General features: G+C 42.8%; 1 protein-coding gene across 2 annotated transcripts in view; it reads left to right on the top strand.

The window, feature by feature from the left end:
- CAB39L (calcium binding protein 39 like) overlaps positions 1–18,753 on the top strand; it is a 43,242-nt gene that overhangs the window by 22,485 nt on the left and 2,004 nt on the right. For both annotated transcript variants that reach the window (XM_064714911.1, XM_064714919.1), the window contains exons 4-8: positions 1,282–1,400; positions 5,795–5,963; positions 9,474–9,533; positions 11,055–11,120; positions 11,635–11,778. In XM_064714911.1, coding sequence (XP_064570981.1) covers positions 1,282–1,400; positions 5,795–5,963; positions 9,474–9,533; positions 11,055–11,120; positions 11,635–11,778 — 558 coding nt within the window. The remainder of the gene's footprint in view (positions 1–1,281; positions 1,401–5,794; positions 5,964–9,473; positions 9,534–11,054; positions 11,121–11,634; positions 11,779–18,753) is intronic.

Below are 18,753 nucleotides of genomic sequence, written 5' to 3'. Positions count from 1 at the left end.
GAAGCCCATGGGGATCACAGGATTCCAGGCATATGATATGGGTGTTGTAAAGATAGGGGAGAATGGGATGACTTTATACAGAATTAGCCTATTTGAAATTATGTCCAAGGGTCAAAGAAAGTGTTGCAGATAAAGGCAGATGGACTGGCCTGCACTGATTTGATTCTCCTGTTTAAATCCCAGAGTCTCGAAGTCTCCAAGCCAGCTGGGCTGGAACAAGTAGGAAGGCAGAATATTTTGTGTTCCTCGGCACTGATTTATTTGTAGAGGTGAAACCAGGGAATTTTCCTCCGTGTGAAACTGTCTGCTCCTTGGCTTCAAACATTCAATAATTTCTCTGCCAAGGAATGTTTGTCCTCCCGAGAGAGATCCATCAGCATGTACAGATTATAGGTGACCTTTTGCTTTAGCTTGCCCTGTGCATAGTGACCTGCTGTTGACTCAGTTCCTTGGTTACTGGTCCTGAGTGCAACCATCTCCCACCTCCCTGAACTTCACATCAATCTGGCTGCTGTGCCAGGGGAGAAAGTGGTGGCGGAGGACGTGGAATTCAAATGCAAGATGTATTGGTGAGCCCTCTGACTGAACAGAACATGATTTGGAAAGACCTGGAAAGCTGTGTGCACAGGGAAGCATTTGGAGACAAGCTGTGTGTGTAGATGGGTGCATACAGCACAACATCAGGACAAAGAGAAGGACTTCAGCTTTGATTAAAGCAGAGACACACACGTGATGCAGCCATTTTATTGGCAGCAGTTATTCCATTTTCCATGGTAAATAATGGGCACAGGTTAAATTTAACCCTGATTTTCAGAAATGTGATCACACGCTTGGAGTTGTTTGCACTGGACTGATAAAAAGCTTTAACTTTTTAAGTGTAGGCAGTGTGGCAGTGGTTTGGTGCCAGCTCTGTTACTCACATTTGGAGGCTATGGGAGTAACAGCACACACAGCAGCTGCAGGCTTGGCTCGGGGTCGGGGCTTGCTTTTAATGTGCTTTAGTGTTCCTATTTGAAATAACCAGTGTAGGAGGAATGCACATCTTTGTTTAGGGAAAACAAGGTGCAAATGGGAGTGGGGAAGTTGGGAGCCTTCAGAGCTTCCCGAAGGAGGAAGCCTTCCTGTGGCATTGGAGAAACAGCAAATATGAGGCAGAGGCTCAGGAGGAAAAAAAAGGCTGAGCTGTTCTGATTTCAGTTTCATTTGCACTTTAAATTGATATAGTAAATGGTTGTTTGCTCGTGTTTTTCTAAGCAAAGATATATTTTGCTTCTTTAACAGGGCAAAAAGGATGTTTCCCAGATATTCAACAACATCCTGCGAAGACAAATTGGCACACGCAGCCCTACTGTGGAATACATTAGTGCCCATCCACATATCCTATTCATGCTTCTAAAAGGGTAGGTGCTTTAATTTGAGTTTCATTAAAGAGCATTGCCTGAAACATGCTGGCAGTGCAGTTCATCTACTTTCTCACCTTTAGTTAAAAAAAAGAAAGGGGTTTCAGATTTTGTTCCAGCTTTCTTACTCTTTTTCCTGTTGACTTTCTTTCTATGGAACTCTATACTTTTTCATGATCAGATTATTCCATTTGGCTGTTATTTCTTCACCAAACCTTCATGTTGAAATAATTATGTGCTGGTTGTTTTTGACTGCACCCTATGTGACCCATTTCTCACCGTGAACTCTTGTGTAGCATTGCTGGTGACCGCTCACGTTCATTTAGACCTTTTTGCATTGCAGGAGTGACCAGCAGTGGTGTCTATAAATAACTGAGTGGTAGAACAGAGAGAAGCAAAAATGCATTAAAAGACTAGTTGTGCCTGTGGGACAGACTTCTCCAACACTTGTGGCCACAAATGAACTTCAACTTTAAATTCTTTCTGTAATTAACTCCACAACTTTCAGTATTAATTTTTTTTTTGGTCTTTTAAACCTCAGGACAACGATGATAATTCTCTCTATCATTATTATAAACTGTTTTTAATTTCCTATGTATATACAATAATTTTCTTCCCTTTTCTCTGTCTTTGCTTTTTCAGTTTTTCACTCATTTTGATCTTGCACATTGAGCATGTATCACTACCATATGTCTGGGCTTTATTTAAAGATAAAAATATCTTTGGATTATGTCCCAGATTTTCTTTGGCATCTGTAGCAACCAGGAATATTAAGAAGATAGTAAAGTTTTTATGCATATATGCTTCTGACAGACATTTTACAGCAAGTGACCTGAGCTGGTGGATGAATTTAAATAGCATCACTTAGATGCTTTTTTTTGGGACTCTTGCTGCGTGCAGCAGTGTCTGTGGTCCTTGAGGTCCTTGTTCATGATGTCTTGACTGGCCCTCTGCAGCGCTGCACTGGCTCAGAATTGCCATTTCTGTAATTTCTGTTAAAAAGTGCAGTTGAATCCATCAGTAGGAGCCCAGAGTCAGTCCTGCCCAGCCTGAGCAGCGGCTGTAGAAGAGTGTAATGATGTCAGACGTGATGATGCCTTCCCTGCCTGTGTCCTGCTGCTGGGACTGTCTGAAAATGGGGCCCAAAATCTGTGCCTGCAGCCAGGGCAGGGCCCTGAACACACACATTGCTGCATGCCTGCAGCGTGGGGCTGTGTGTGCAGTCAGCTGCAGGACAGGGAAACAAGCGCCTCATGTTAGGCACCAACACATGAAAATGTGACTTGAGGACATGCTTTCTTATTTATTTAATGCTGAATAAATTATATTATTTATACTATATAGATATATATTTATATAATGCTATAGGAAATACAGGAAATCAAACTCTGCTAAAGGAAAGTGGGTTTGGCTGAGTTGTGCCATTTTGTGTTTGTTACATGACATCATGGTATTACCTGGAGAGAAAAAAAATCACCTCTACCATGACTATAAAAGAAATGGCCCAAGATTACTGTGACTGCTGAACTTTCATTGGATGCAAAAATTTCCTCTGCCCTGTGTCAGTCCCCAAAAGCAAGAGGTTCCTTTTTTGTGGCTTAATGTGAGCTCTGTTAGGTGGGAAGGATCTTCAATCAGAGCTCCCACCCAGTGTTTCCTGTCTCATACTCCAGTGGAACTGCCAACTTGAGATAACAGTTCCTACCTTTTAGGCTTCATTTCACTTGTTGCCTGCTTCCTTCCAGCTTCTCAGCTTCAGAAAACACATAGCACATAGTCGACTTTCTTTTTTTGCTTTCTTTCTTTTCTGTAGGTTATTTGACTTTGCTGCTGCACGTGCTTTAAGGATTGCTTTGCACTTGCTTTAATAGCATCTTATTTTCTGTGTGCAGGCTTTGTGTGTAGGATTTCAGATGAGTGCAGTATTTGGTGTACACAGAGAACCAGTTGTATTTGGGCCAATTTTTTGCTCTGGTGTCAGCCTATTGCATTAGCCCAGAAATAACTTTGTTCTTTGTAAGTTAAAATACTTTCCCTCCAGGACAGTGACTGTTGAGGACTTAGTTTATGGCACTTGCATTGTTTCTCTCAAGTGACAAATTCAGAAGCTTCTTTATGAATATCTATCTGTATCTCATGCCACATGCTATCTCTACCCTAGACACTGCCCCAGCCTGTGTTGTGATGATCTCTTCACATCACAGCCCAGTCAAAGCTTTAGTGGTGTATTGGCTGAGGTTGGAGAATTCCCCTTGAGTCTATCCAAGGATAAACCCAGGCTATACAAGTAATGTAAAGTCAGATCAGAATGCATCTGGTTAAGACCTTGTGTCTCCCAGGCTTGATGCCTTCCAAATCTCCTGCCTGTGCTCCTCACATTGTACCATCTTCTGCACTAACCATGGAAGAATTATTCCCCTTGCACAGAAATGCTTTTCTGCTCTCAGTCTTGCCCCTTTCAAGCTTCACAATAAGTGTTTTGAAATACTTCAAGTCCATTGTTTCATTTTCTAGTTCTCTCCAGTATTCACTGTGTGCGGGTTTCTTCAGGTTGTAAGTTCATCCAAACAGAGAAGAACTCAGTTGTTGTTTTTTTTCTGTTGTGGAAATACACCAGCATAGAGCACTAATTGCTCATTAGAAGTGATTTGAATCACATTTCTATCATTCCTGCCTGGTGGCTTTGCATGTAAGTGTGGGTGCAAAGGACATGCTAGCTATGACTGGGCAGCCTGTAAACTTCTTCCAGGCTTATTCCAGGCACCAAACCCAACTTCCCTCGCTTGTGTGAACAGCCAAAGGTCCATAACCCACTTCCAGATAATGGAGCATTTGACTAAGAATGATTCTGTTGATACTTAATGTTTGTAAAAGTTATTGTGCTGGAAACAATGTAATTTGCTTTTATTCCAACCAAAATATTCATTAGCCAACTATTAAATATTTTCCTGGCTGCACTCCTAGGAGCAGCTCTGCCTCATTTTCCTTAAAAATTAGTATTCCTGTTAATGGAGTTGATGCCTCAACGGGAAACATCAGTGAATTTTTGCTGTCTGAAGAGTTAGAAATTCAAGTTTGCAAATGCCTCACCAAACCAAAACAAATAGGGGCTTGAGTGCCTGCATTTCCTTGAGGGTGGGAAGCTTCATTTGCCTGTTTGGAATAGCAATCCATTTTCATTAAGCCAACTATTGTTGACAGCAGGTTGAAGTATGCAGCTCTGGTATGCTTGCAGAACACAACTGTTCTTTTAAACTGCATGCTAGGGGTAAATTTGAGGGCCCACTCACTTACAGCACAGATGGCATTTTGTGTTTTTCTTCCTTTTTAAAAAAAAATGTATTTCTTTTGGCCTAGTGATAGGAATTAATTGTGCAAAAGAAAAATGATGCTGATAAGCTCTGGGTGATAATACACAGCTCTGATATAATATAACCAGTTTATTGAAACAGAGAGTGCTTTCTGTCCCCTTGGACTTCACCACTTTCACATGATTTCTGGAAAATTGCTGGAAAAAAATAATTTTAAATCTTTCTTGACTGTTGGATTTCATCCTTTTTGTTTTTTAATGTGTTTCTAACAGTTTTGTTTCAGATTAATTTCAGCTTTAAAGAAATCAAGACTTTATAGAAATTGAAGATGATCTGAATTTCCTCCCCCCTCCCTCCCTTCCTTCCTTTCCGAGGGCGAGATGTGTGCTGGCTCCTGGCTATTGCAGGGCCTCCTGTGCCATGGCAGGATTGTGGCTTGGGGAATGGCTGCTTGTGTCCCATCACAGCCAGAGCCTCTGCAGAAGAGGCATTGAGCCCAACTCCTCCTAAACTGAAGAAAAAAAAAATAAATTTCAGAGCTACAGAAAGCTTAATCCTGCATAGACTGCCTGGAGAGACTCTTCCTGCTTTCCTCATCAATACTGCAGAGTGATGTTCTCTAGAGGAGGAGTGGGAGGTGATGGATGGTCATGAGGTGTTACAGTTTTCTTGAATAAACTGAGGAGCTCAGAACTGAATCTGAAAAGGGAGGTTATTATATTGTACAGGCTGTGCTTTCTCACAAGGCCAAAAGGATGAAGGGTTTCTGTTGAAATGTTGCACACTCCCCACGGTCTTTCCACAGAGAGGGGGAATAGTGCAAATTTACACTAAAATGTGGTTTGGCTTGGGAAGAGAGAGTTTTGCAATGAAGAATTCTGGCAGCCTTGTCTGTGTCTGCTCCTGAGCTTTGGGATGAGGTCCTGCAGCTGGGCACAGCACTGTGGCTGGGAGCTGCCCTTGGTGGGTGGTGTCCCTCCCAATAGGTGTTCCCGTGCCACAAAGTTCCCTGTTGCTAGAAAGGTGCCTGTTTATCTTCTTTCTACTATGTTTTGATGTTTTCTGTTTCTCTTCATTCTCCAGATATGAATCCCCAAATATTGCCTTACGTTGTGGAATCATGCTGAGAGAGTGCATCCGCCATGAGCCCTTGGCCAAAATCATACTGTTCTCAGAACAGTTCAGAGACTTTTTTAAATATGTGGAAATGTCAACATTTGATATTGCTTCTGATGCCTTTGCTACATTCAAGGTAAATTATTCAGTACATGCATCATAGTTTGTGTCAAAAGCAACACTCCATCAGAAGTCATCACTGAGCGCTGTGTGCCTTTGAACTGGGTGGCTTGTTTATTGTTCAGTAAAGGATACAATTAATTAGACCTTGGTCTGATTGTAGCAGGATTCACAACAGTGATCAACTCTGCAAAGAATCTTTAGAGAAATGTAAATCTGTATTTAATAAACACTCTTCACCTTGATATCTCACAGTCTTTTATGCTACCATTTAAAACTCAAATGAATCATGTATTACCTACAGCTGTTGTAAAATGCATAACCTTCTTCTCTCCCTACCTTCCCCCACCACAAACCCACTGCCCATCATGACCACACGAGTGAATAGAAGGCAACATTTAAAACTAGCATTTGAAATAATTGTAATTTTTGCTGTCCCTTCTGAGCTCAGCAGTCAAGTAGAGATGAATGCCAAGCCTGCTGATTATTTTGCAGTGTATTCATAGTCTTATTTTTGTGACCCATGGTTCAGGCTAAGGACTGTAGTGCTGAAAGCCAAGTAAGTGGAAGCACTGCATAGGCTCTGTAGAGTGTAGAGCAGAGTGTACTGTGTAGAGTTTGTGTTGCATTAAAAATTAGTTGGGTGAAGATGCCAAATTTCTTGGAGTTTGTATGTGACCGTCCTCCTTCCCACCAGGTGCTAGTACAGTCTCTGAGCAAAAAAAACCCCAAAATAAATTCGATGCCTGTGAACTCCACATACAGGGAAGATTAATTTATTTCTGAAAAACAGTTTAAGAAAGCTGAGGGAAAATCTTTTTAGTCAAAGACTCTTCTAAATATAGATCCAACTCCTTTTTTTCTTCTATCACTGAGCTCCCTGCTGTCATAGAAACACATTGTTTATTCTTTCTTTTCAAAGCTAATTAGAAATATGATTAGATAAACCTCAGGAGTAATTGTAAGGAATGTTAGAGCTCAGCTCAGTGATTCTACATACACTGAAGCCTGGCTTTTTACTGGTGTTTACTAACCTACTGAATGGGACAAAGATTTGCATAATGGAGATAACATTGCATTCTTCAGTAATGACTTGAGCAGGATTAGCAATTCAAATCACCCCTTAATCAATTGCAGCATCTTTCCATTATTTTAAGTTTCACTGTTGTGGTGTCCATTAGGTAAAGGTTATGAAATTCAAAGTAGCACAGAAGCACAGACAAGGTATAAAAATGCAACATAACTGAGGTATTTAATTCTTCTGTTTCTGGCATGAAACATTTTACCCTATGCTCAGAAGAATATTTGTCTCTGGTCAGAAAAAGTGCTCCTGGACTCAGTTCCCAGCTTGACAGAAGAGAATTGCATCTTCTGCCCAGGTCCTGCTGAAGCAGGACAGCAAACTTTGTTGGTGGTGATGAGCAGTGCTCGCCCCAGCCAGGAGGCAGGATGGGGATAAGGGTCAGTTAAGCTGTGCAGGGACTGTAGACTGCTACAGTCCTCCCAAAAAGAAGAGAGATTGATGTTGTTCACAGATCTACAGCTGTAGCATGTACTCCTGTCCCCTGTGAACTGAGTGTATTTTTAGCAGGATTTAAAAATAGGATTCTACATCCTCGCGTGCACTGGAAAGAGAGGAGCATGAGGGCAGTTCATCCTCAGACAAAGGACAGAGTTCACCTTTTAAAATGCTTGGGGTAAATGTATAAACAGCATTTTTAGTTTTTTTTTGAAATTGTCTCTTAGCACCTGATACATGGTCAGTTCTGGAAAGAAACCAGCTGCTCGTTTCATCTCCTGTTTGTCTGTTACTCGGGATAGCTGGAACAGCAAGAGATGATGTGGAAGCAACTGAAATATGGAGCTACCTCATTTCTAATACTGGGAAAAGAAGTGCTGTGATTATTTGCTTGCTGCATTACTGAACTCACATTTTCATTTCTGGTGTCCCCATGTTGAGTTTGCAGTTGCCACTGCAGTGTCTGGTTCAGAGCTGAAAGCCTTGGATAGTCTATGCACCAGAGGAGGGCTCAATTAAATGTGCATTAAAGTCTGAGGATATTTATAGTAGGGAAGCACTGGAATTATGATCTGAAGATGTACTTCTTAATTAAAGTTATCCAGGTGCACTGCAGAGAGGAAGCAGAGTTGTTAAAAATGCAGAGGAAAAGGGCTTGTATTTCAAGGTACAAGCTGTCTGTGGACGGTGCAAGCAGCAGTTGGAATGTGCTGGCTGAATGCTGCTGCTCCATGCTTCCTCATTTCCTGTGAAAAACTCATTTTGGATTATGTTTCATTTGTGCCCCCTATTGAAGGACTTGTACTTGCCTCCAAGTGCCCTGCATAAAAGCTCCTGAATCATGTGTTTCACTTCAGCCTTTAAAAGTGCTGTCACTGCAGTCCTGCTAAATGAAGGGATGTATTTAAAACAGGCACTGGATTTTGTAGTGCTCTGCTTTCCTCTTATAATTGATGGTAAAAATAAATTAAAGGATTAGTATGTAAAGGATTTCTTTTATTTGTGAGGATGTGTCTGTGCATCTGCTTGAGCTTGAGCTCCTGATCAGCTTCAGTCTCTGCCTGGGTAGGGAAACCAAGAAAAAGATTATAAAAAAGAGCAGAAAAATACCAGCTTGATTCACTGAAAAATACCAATTTGAATGGACTTCATCAGGCCTTTATTGAGATCAATGTTGTATTTTAAAAGAAGCAGTAAGACAAAAAATCACACTTAAATACCTCACACTGGCCACTCATTTCACAGCTACTCATCCAGTGAAAAAGACAGTTTCTTCTGGAGATGAACATTTGCATCTCTGTCACTGAGCACCAGCATCACCATTCTGTGGGAGAGGTTCTTTAAATTTGAATTTGAATTAATTAGCCTTCTGGAGTGGGAGGCAGTCTGTCCAGCTGTCTGGAAGGTCTGCTGCTGCTGCTTTGTGTCAGAAAGCCAGCCCTGGGCAGAAAAAGCTCTACAGAAGAGACTCATCTCACCTACCTGAGACTCCTTCCAGGGAAGGGAGTGGAGGTGGAGGGAGCCTGGATGGCTTAGCTTGAGTTGGTGCCTAGCTTTCATTATTAAATAGCTAGGTGGATATACAGTGGTTGAATTCCAATTTGCCTTGTATTCTTGGAGATGAGCAATAGCAGTTCAGGCTGAGCATCATCCCCAGCTCTGGGTAGCATGTAGGCCAGTTTAGGCTTGGAGACCATAGCTCATCCTCCATAAAGGGCTAATTTTCTTTCTTCCTTTTGCCCATCCCTGTTTAATGTGACTACTGTGCAATGTGATCTATCAACAGCAAGAGAAGGTGGGAGGGAAACAGCAATAAAAAGAAAAGGTATTAGAATAGGTCTGTCTTGATTCTGTTAGCATTACATTATTTGAGTTCTATAGTCCTAAAGTCCTATAGAAATCATGCTGTAAATGCTTTCTGGTCGAAACTGCTGAAATACATTTGAGAATCAAGAGACAATCACAGGCACTTGCTCTCTCAGCTAACCTTTCTCTGTTCTTCCCCAGGACCTGCTAACAAGACACAAATTGTTGGTGGCAGAATTTCTGGAACAAAATTATGATGTAGTAAGTATCAATGCTGAAAGGCTTTTCAGAAAATCTGTTTATGCTTGGCTACAAAAAAAAAACCAAATGCACAGAGGGTTTCATGTTCTGCATAAACTCCTCACATAGAACTGTAAAAGCAAACACTGCTTTGTGCTGGAGCAGAATCCATGCCTGGCATGTGAAATGCAGATGCCCCCTCTGCACACAGCTGGGGACACAGCCAAGGTCTCAGGAGAATTCACAGGTTAAGAGCAAGTTTTATTCCTCGCCGTGTGCATCAGATCTCCTCAAGTGTGAATGGAACTGAAACTTGCAAACAGATATGGGAGAAAACTTGTGCGTGGTTTTAACCAGTTCTGTGATACCCCAGCACTGACAGGGCCATACAGGTGTTATTTACTCTTCTTTGAGAAGAGTTACTGAAACAAGTTTTAGCATTACTGGAAATTCCCTGTGTCTAAATGAGGGACTGAGGTCTGAATATTCCTATTATCTTCCTAAGGCAATTAGCCCCTTGGTTAGCTGCTATTTTTCACTTTGATTTTTTGGCTCCCTTTTGGACCAAATGTGGGTCAGAAAAATTCCATTGGATTCAACTAAAATTGGATTGATACAGATCACAGAATTAGACTGTGGGTCACATTTTTGTGTTACCTGAGGTATTCTTTATTTCACTGCCAAATGAAAAGACAAATTTCTTTCATTCCGGTTACCATGAAGGTTAAATAAAGAACAGGCTTATTATTGCTGAGTCACTAATGCAGCTTAGCTGGAGCAAAATAAGCGTCTCTGCTAATCTTTTCTCTTAATACTGGAGCACTGCACTGGAACAGTCCCCATTCTACATTTATTTGACATTTTACATTTTTGAGTATCAATTGCCTAAGGAACTTTTTTTTGGGTTTTTGTTTGGGTTTTTTTTTTGTGACTATTGGATAGCCATGTTGATTTTTCCTGCATGTTTGGTAGGTAGTGTGAACATATTGCAGCCTTGTCTCTCAGTCTTCCTGACCACAAGATCCCCTTGATCCATCCCTGCAAAATCCAGCACACACTTTGCTCCTAGTGACCCTTGCTGGGCAAAGAGCTTTAACGAGTGATGGTGCTGAAGGCAGATGAGGTGGCACCTCCCAAAAGGAGCATTTGGGAGTCCCCTTCGCCATTTTGGGGTGTTGCATTGAGTCACACAGCCAGGCATGACCATGATATGAGTGAGTGGACATCACGTACTGGGCCCACATGTCCTGGCAGCAGTCACCCTTCTGTAAGAGAAGGCTGTGCAAGCACTGGCTTCTTATGTCCCAGTTGGCTCATGCCAGCCCCTGTTCCGTCCAGTCCATATGTGGTATTCCCCCTCTGCAGCACTTGGAAGAGGAGTGTTCCTGGGCATTAGTTAATTCCCTGTGTGATAACCAGCCAAGAGGAAAGGCCACAAGAGCTGGGCCTGGCATTGCAGTGAAGTGTTAGAGGCACTGCTGCAGCAGTGAGAAGGAAGGATGGACATTCATCTGATGCATTTGTGTTTTCTTGTTGCTCTAGATCTTTGAGGACTATGAAAAACTCCTTCATTCTGAGAATTATGTAACAAAGAGACAGTCTTTGAAGGTAAAGTCTCAGCACTTTCCTCCTAAATTTGTACTCTATGTTATGCAGAATATGGAGGTGCATGTATGGCAATGGAGTAGCCATTCTTCTATCAACAGAAGGACTAAGGGCTTGTGATGCTCTTCCTGAAAAGCACAGGAGCTCACTGTGTCTTTTCTTTCCTGGGCCTCTGGGGAAGCACTGGGCCATTTTATGGAACGTGTGCTGTCCCTTCTCCTCTGAGCTCGGATCTGGGCTTTGGTTCAGAACGTGGTTACAATGAGCTTTGGTTCCAAACATGGTTACAATGAGCTTGGCAGTAACGTGGCAGTCTCTGTCTGGGACACCAAGTGTGACAAGGCCTGCATGTGGAGGCAGAGGGGGCTGTGAATGGAACATGGCAATTAAATGAAGGTCTTTGTCTACACTTGCTTTTGTCCCAGATACTCACACCAGCCCCTGTTACACCCAGCCCAAACACAGGATCTCTGTGGTATTTGGAAGATGAGCATTATTTTTCTAATTTTGTTTACAGCTTCTGGGTGAACTGATCCTGGACAGACACAACTTCGCCATCATGACAAAATACATCAGCAAACCTGAAAACCTGAAGCTGATGATGAACTTGCTGCGAGATAAAAGCCCCAACATTCAGTTTGAAGCATTCCATGTGTTCAAGGTGAGCCAGTATGAGTTGTAGAGGTGGCAGACTTTCTCTTCTTCTCATAAAAAGATCTTTCAAGGTAGGCAAGAATAAGTCCAGGAAATTGAGGCAAAGGCTGAGGTTTACAGTCACTTGCAGTATTTGAGAGTGTCATAATTGAAAAGGGCCTTCAGATGAGACCTCAAGCAGCATCATTTTGGTTTAAGCTGGGGGTAGTCAGTCAAGTAGCCATTGCTACAGTAGTACGCAACCTCTAGGTAGTATCCAGGGGATCTTCTCCCCACTCCTGGATCATTTTACCATGTGATTCTGAGTAAAGATTAAAAAAATCCTTAAAACTCTACCTTATATTAAGAGTAGGTTGTGCTGGTGCTGGGCGTCAGTGCAAGCACAATATGCTTTTAAAGGTAATAGAAAGGTTTGGTAAATCTGAGCTTGAAATGAGTTTTATCCTTCCATCATTTTGCAGTGACATTATTGCAGAGTTAAAAAATTACCAGGCCCAGCCAGTGTCCCTTTTTTCATGGTGATCAATGTTAATAAGTTAGAAGTTTACAATTTTCCTATCAAAAGAGTTCTCTGCTCTGAAACAGAGGGTGAGTCAGATTGTTATGCAAAACTTACTCTAATTTGGAATGAACAAGTTAATTTCAAACTATAAATACAGTTGTTAATGATTATCAGAAGAGGAATTTTCGGCCTCTAAGGATATCCCTTCCCTAAGCTGGCTAAGAAAGATACCAGATAACACCAAATGACTGTGAGAAGAGGTTACAACACCCTCCACAAATTCAGAGTGACCTGTTAAATATTGTACTTTTGCCATTTCTGATTTGGAAAAAAACTTTCAGATCTTCAGTGTGGAGACTTAGAGAATGTGCAGCTTCTTCAAAAAGCTTTTAGTTTTGTAAAAGAAAAAAAAAATCTTCAAGGAGGATTAAAAGAAAATTCCTTTCATGAAATAAGTGGCTTGGTAAGCTGTTCCCTTGCTGACTTCCTCCAGTTAGCTGAACCACTGTGAGTAACTTGTACTCCTCCTCCTTATCAGGAGGTGTGTGGCTCCAAGATAAGCAAGCAGTCTGGCTCCAGACACTTGCAGCCTTTGAGATGCCAGTGGAGAGAAGGTATCAGAGGATTTGGGTTTCTTAGCCACTCTGTGAATAAATGCAAGATTTTTATTTATGAAGGACATGAGTTGCTGTTCCTGAATTCCTGAATTAATGATAGGCATGGACTAGGCCTTGGGAATGACCGATTTCACTTATTTTAGGAGACATTTAACAGGTCTTGGAATAATGTAAAAGGATCCCAGTGTGCAACCATGTCACACATTGCTGTTCCTCCTATTCTGCCTTCCCATTCCTCTCTTCCAGTGTGTTGCATCCCATTTCCAATTAGAGTGGGGATATTTCAGGCTCATCCTTGCTTGACCACTTGCAGTTGCTGCCATGTGGAAATAAGCTTGGACCTTGGAGTGCCAGCAGAACAAACCATGAGCAACAGTGGTGTTGTGTCTCTTCAGTTCAAAGGGCCAAACTCTGTCCTCACACACCTCCGTGGGTCTTTTCCAGTGGTGCCAAGTCAGCAGCACTTCAGGGGGCCAGGGCATTCCCACGGCATTCCTCACGCTGCCTCACACGCACAGGGTTCATGGTGGGGAGCTGCAGACTCAGAGCAGAACCTGATCAGCTGGAAATTGCTCAGTCACAACCTCCAGCAGCACACTATGGAGTAACTGTAGAGGTGCAGCAGCTCCACTTATAGGATCCCCCTCACTGAGGATCTGGGTTGCCTGGATGCAGCAGCATCCAGCTCCTCCCCAGGGGGAAGGGTCTTTATAGGGTTTGTTACAGGAAATTGCATTGTGAATTAGCTTTGTAGAGAGAGTCAGAGATCTTTTCCCTGATTTCACTTCTTAAATTGAGTTCTAAATTCTTGAGAATTAAAGAATTAGAATTCTAAATTCTACTGAAATCCTTATGTATTTAAAGACTGGCTTTGTCTTTAAGTTTTTTTTTTTTTTGTGCCCAGTTCTGCAGTGTTCCTGACTCCTGTTTCTGGTTTTGTGTCCCTCAGCCCAGTTTTTTTGTCAGCTGTAGAATTCCATGTTAATGTAACTGGGAGAGGAATCTTGTCCTCAGCTTCTAATCTCATAAATTTTGAACTGTGCCTGCATTTTAAAATTATGCTTGCAAAATACCTATGCAGTCCTGGCTGAAATTACAGTAGACTAACCTCAGTGATTTGGAATCAAAGGTCTGCTGAGAAGTGGATACTTGCTGCTCTGTCTGAGCTGCCAAAAGATTTAGGTTTAAATTACCTGATTTAGATGTTTTACCAGTTAGACACAGTTGAAATGAAAAAGTGTTTGTTTTGTAAGCATCCAGATTCCAATGTTCCCGTGCTCCAGCTGACCCAAAAAAAGGCTTATGACTCTTACTGCCTGAGGCAATTTCTAATTATTGAAGATTTGAAACTGTGAGATAGAGATGAAAGTGATGACCACTTCTAGTGCAAACTTATTTTGGAGGAACATTTTGTGGTTGAAAATGCCAATACCCCCAAGCTCTGAGAATATTTAATTCACTCGACTTACTGTGAGTGGGAAAATGAAGACAGAGTGCCACTTGGAGTGCCTTTTTCCATTCTCCACTTAGGAGATGGTTGATCTTCCTCCTAATTCCAGCCCCTTCTCTTCTTTTGCCTGAAAAAAAATGGACCTTCTCCTTGCAGCACCATCCTAAAGGTCTGCAGCTGCTTTGTAAAACTGGATGTCCCAGGCAACGTATGCATAAGGATTACCCAGTGTTCAATCATGAGGAAAAGCTAACAGACCTCACCCCTTCCCTCCTCCTTCATAAATAATCCGAGGGGATCACTCAGAGCTGTGGGCTTTGAGAGTCACTGGCTCTTCTCTGCAGTGATTTCAGTGGAGAGATGTTGGTCTCAAGTGCACACACATTGGGGATCAAATACTGGGAAGGGCTCTCCAGCTCCTCTGGTGGGTTTGGGATGTGTTCCATTAGTGGAGCCTCCTTCAAGTTTGTCTGTCTGTAGGGCAGGCTGTATCTTTCAGACCTATGTGAACGTGGTGCAGGGATTCCTCTGACCTCACATATCCAAAAACAAAGGATAGGAACAGCTCTCTTGGATTTCACATAAACAATTTGCTGATTTTGAGGAAAACACCCTGTAGCAGTGAGCTGGGATTATATGACTTTCTTGCTCTTAAGGGGACATTTAGCAAGATATATTTTACTGTTTAAATCTAAAAATAGAACGGGTACACTGTGTTTTGTGACCTCAGTTTCATTTTTCCATTCTCTTTCGTGCACATTACGAGCTACCTCCTGTAGCTTGCTTTGCAAACAGCCTCACATAATTTGACCATACTGACAAGTTTGCTCTTGGTGCGAAGCTGAGGCCGTGTTTATGGGGATGTGTCCTCTCTGTTTCTCAGCTGGATAATCTAAAGGACAAGGATTATTATGTGAAGCATTGTTCTGTAAGCAGCATGAACCTTGTGTGTTCTGTGTGTGCAGTGTCCTGACAGTGACATCGTGCGTGACCCCAGAGCCAAGTCCTAAAATGCTCAGTCCAGGGCATCCTGTAATTGCTCTTGCTCTGCTTTTGCCCCAGAAAGTTGTAATGCCTGGTTATTAATTGTAAGGAAATAAGGTAAAATTCTCTGGTCAAGTAATTTTGATGTTTGTTTGAAGAAATACATTAAGACTTTTAATGGAGAAGGTAACAACTATTCCACTTTCAATAACTTTATAAGCTTTAGAGTTGATTTTCATTCCAGGTCTTTTGCAAATACTCATGAAATGGAGCTTTCTCTTTTTGAGACAGCTATTTTTAGAGTTGGAATTTTTATATGGGTACTGTCTTTATTTTGGGTCTCTGTCTCTCTCATCTGTCTGAATTTAGTGCTCTAGAACATGTATCTTTTCATAATAAAACCACAGGCGAAACCAAGTTCTCTGTGGTTTGATCCAACTTCATTTTAGTTGAAATGTTCCAGATAGCATTAATAATGTTTCTGGTTTTAGGGATTGATCTCCTTCTCTATGCCAATACAGAGTTCTGATTGAAGGGGACCCTTTCTAACATAAAGTCTTGTGGTGGTCCTGCTCCTGGGCTCTGTGAAACTGGTCAGTTGATACTGACAGAATTGATTTTGTTTGCTTAGCCAAAGTATTGAATAACATTTCAGGAATTTTCTGGTCCTTGAGCATTCTCTCTTTACTAGTCCCTGTTGACACTGAGCAAGACTGGCAGCTGAGATGATCTTTGTTTGAATGTTCACTTTGCCAGTTTTGCAAGGGGAAGATTGTAATCTATAAATAGTTGAGCAGGAAGATAAACAGGATGTGATGGCTTCTATGAAACTAGGTTCTTTATTATTTGCTGTGGTAATACCAGTGGTAGGTCCAATATGAAATACTATTTACTAGGTTTACCACCAACCTTCCAGTCCTGTTTGCAGAGCAGAGAGCTTTTACAACAAGAATTATTTAGATTTCTTCATTTTGAGAGTCACTCTTCAGATAAATATTAAGGAGGCCTAATATTCATTGAAGGAAGATGTTCAGCACTTCAAGGCCAGGCCTTCTTTGATGGCTTCCATTTGCATTGTCATCAGATGATTTCTGAACATGTGGGTCTTGCCAGTGTAGCTCACGGCTTCTTCTCCTCATCACCAAGGGTGAACTGAACTCCAAAATAAAAATTTCTTATGAAGATCTGTAAATCCCTGCCTGTAGGCTTACATCCTGCTTTTCCCCATGGCAGCTCATCCAGATAACTGGGGGCTTATCATAGTCCAACTCCTGGAAGTATCCAGCTTGCATTAGCATGATCACCTGCTGTAGGTCAGCACACAGGGAGCTGCATCCTGGGGCTGCTCCAGGTGAGAGCATGAAGTGCTGCAGCCTCATCCAGAGCCACATGTCCATGCTCAGGAGATCTCAAGATTCGTGTAGATAAAGCAAGAGTGGAAATCTGTAAAGCACATTCATATTTACATCCCCAAACCCTTTTTCTCCCAGTCTGAGGAGAACCAATGCATCAATAGCAGTGTATCAAAGTTATTTGCAAAGGAGGAGATGCTGCTTTCAGATGCTGCAGCTGTTGCTGTGAACTGGCCATCCCAGTTCACAGCAACATCCCAGGCAGGTGTGCCCCTGGTAAGAGGCTGCCCTGTGAGTACTTTGGGCATTGTGCAGGAAAGGGGCTGCTCAGAAGGGATCCTTGGGGGCTGTTAGTGCTGCATTTGAGAAGTTTTAGGTAGCAAGTGGGAATCATTTAAGATGATAGCTCAGGGAAATTAGAGAAGGGCAAGGTGGAGGCCTTTGTGAATAACTGTAGAAAGTGTATTGTCCTGGACACCAGATCAAGGAAAACTTTGTAATGCACTTGGGAAGTGTTCCCCCAGCATGGCAGAGGTTGCAGCTCTTCCTGCACAGCAAAGGGCAAAGTACTTCGAAGCAGGGACTTCTAGGAGAAGCCTGAGGAGGAGGGATCCAGGGGAGACAAAAACATAGACACAGATTAAGATTACTCTAGCATCAGGATGCTGGAGTTTAAGAGCAGATGCTTTGTCTCACCTTTGTGAAATGAAAAAGTACTTCTAGTTTCCTGTTTGGGCAGAAGTGCTCAGTGGGATACTGTTGGTGTGTGTGGAACCCCACTCCTTCCACATGTTCCCCTGATGTGGCACTTTCCCCACCACTAGTATAACATCCTCTGAATTTGGAGTATGAAGCCTAGCAGTGGGTGCAGCCTAAGCCCTGCCTCAGCCTTTACCAGGTGTTGTCTTAGGGACAAGAGGCTGTAGCACAGCCCCCCAGGACAGAGTGTGTGTGATTCTCATCAGGTGTCACAGCTCCTCCCCGGGCAGCTGGATGTGGCCCAGGTTTTCCTGTGGGCACAACCTCAGGGGAGACAAAAGGACCTGCAGAAGAGCCCCAGACCGGGAGCCAGCGCGGTGGTACTGCCTGTGCTCTGCAGGACAACATGCCATTCTGTGCTGTCAGCAGATGTTTGTTTTCATTCTGCTTTGGACAGGCTTGGAGGGAAACTGGATGATTTCCAGCTCTGTCCATCCTTAATTTCTTCTCATGGGGCAGAGACTAACTGGAGTTTTTTCTGTTGTTGCACAAGCGCTCGGGCGGTGTTTGTTGCCCAGCCATGGAAACCTCGGAGCCAGCCAGATGTGGGAGCTGCTCCCGGGGCGGCCGGGGCGCTGCACGTGTGCTCCCACTGTGAGCCCCACGCCCCACCTGCCCCTCCTGCCCCACATCCAGGAAAGAGAGCTCCATCTCTGTGCCATCCCGGGGTCCCTGAAAGAGCCTTTCACTGTCGGCCTTTGCAACCAGCCTTAGCTTTGCACTTAACTCAGAGAAAATGTTAAAGGAACAGCACTGTGGCATGAGGGGTCATGTTCAGAGCTGGAAAACTGCAGCTTTAGTGATTATAGTAGGAAAAATCAGAGCATTGAAGAAGGTCAGTAAACCACAATGCTGGGCTGGCTGTGCCAGGTGAGTATCTGCGTCTCACCTCACCCTCCTGCAATGCCACCCTCCTCTGGTCAGCAAGGACTGCAAAGGTGCTGGGCACACCACAATCCTCCCGCTCTTGCTGCTGTAAGTTTCCATGCTCCCATGAATGGATTAGGCAGAGGGAAGTGAGGCCTCTGACATAATTTTCCAAACCAAAACAAAGCTGGCAAGTCTAATTTTAGGCCTGGTTTAATACGGAAATGATATCAATACTGACACAAAGCTTTTCCGTTCTCCTGATAATTAATTTCTGTGTATTTGTCTTGTGGGTGGGAAGAGGCTGAGGATTGATAGCTCCCTCTCAACAGCTGGATTTGCAGTCAAAAGCTTTTATCACCAAGGAGCAAAGTGAAAGGGAAACGATACCACACATGGGCACAGTTTTGCTTCAGTTTGCTGTGGAACCAACATGTTTGAACTCCTGTCT

Source organism: Zonotrichia leucophrys, chromosome 1 (assembly GCF_028769735.1).
Source record: "Zonotrichia leucophrys gambelii isolate GWCS_2022_RI chromosome 1, RI_Zleu_2.0, whole genome shotgun sequence".
Taxonomy (NCBI): domain Eukaryota; kingdom Metazoa; phylum Chordata; class Aves; order Passeriformes; family Passerellidae; genus Zonotrichia; species Zonotrichia leucophrys.
This window is presented reverse-complemented; position numbering and strand designations above follow the sequence as displayed.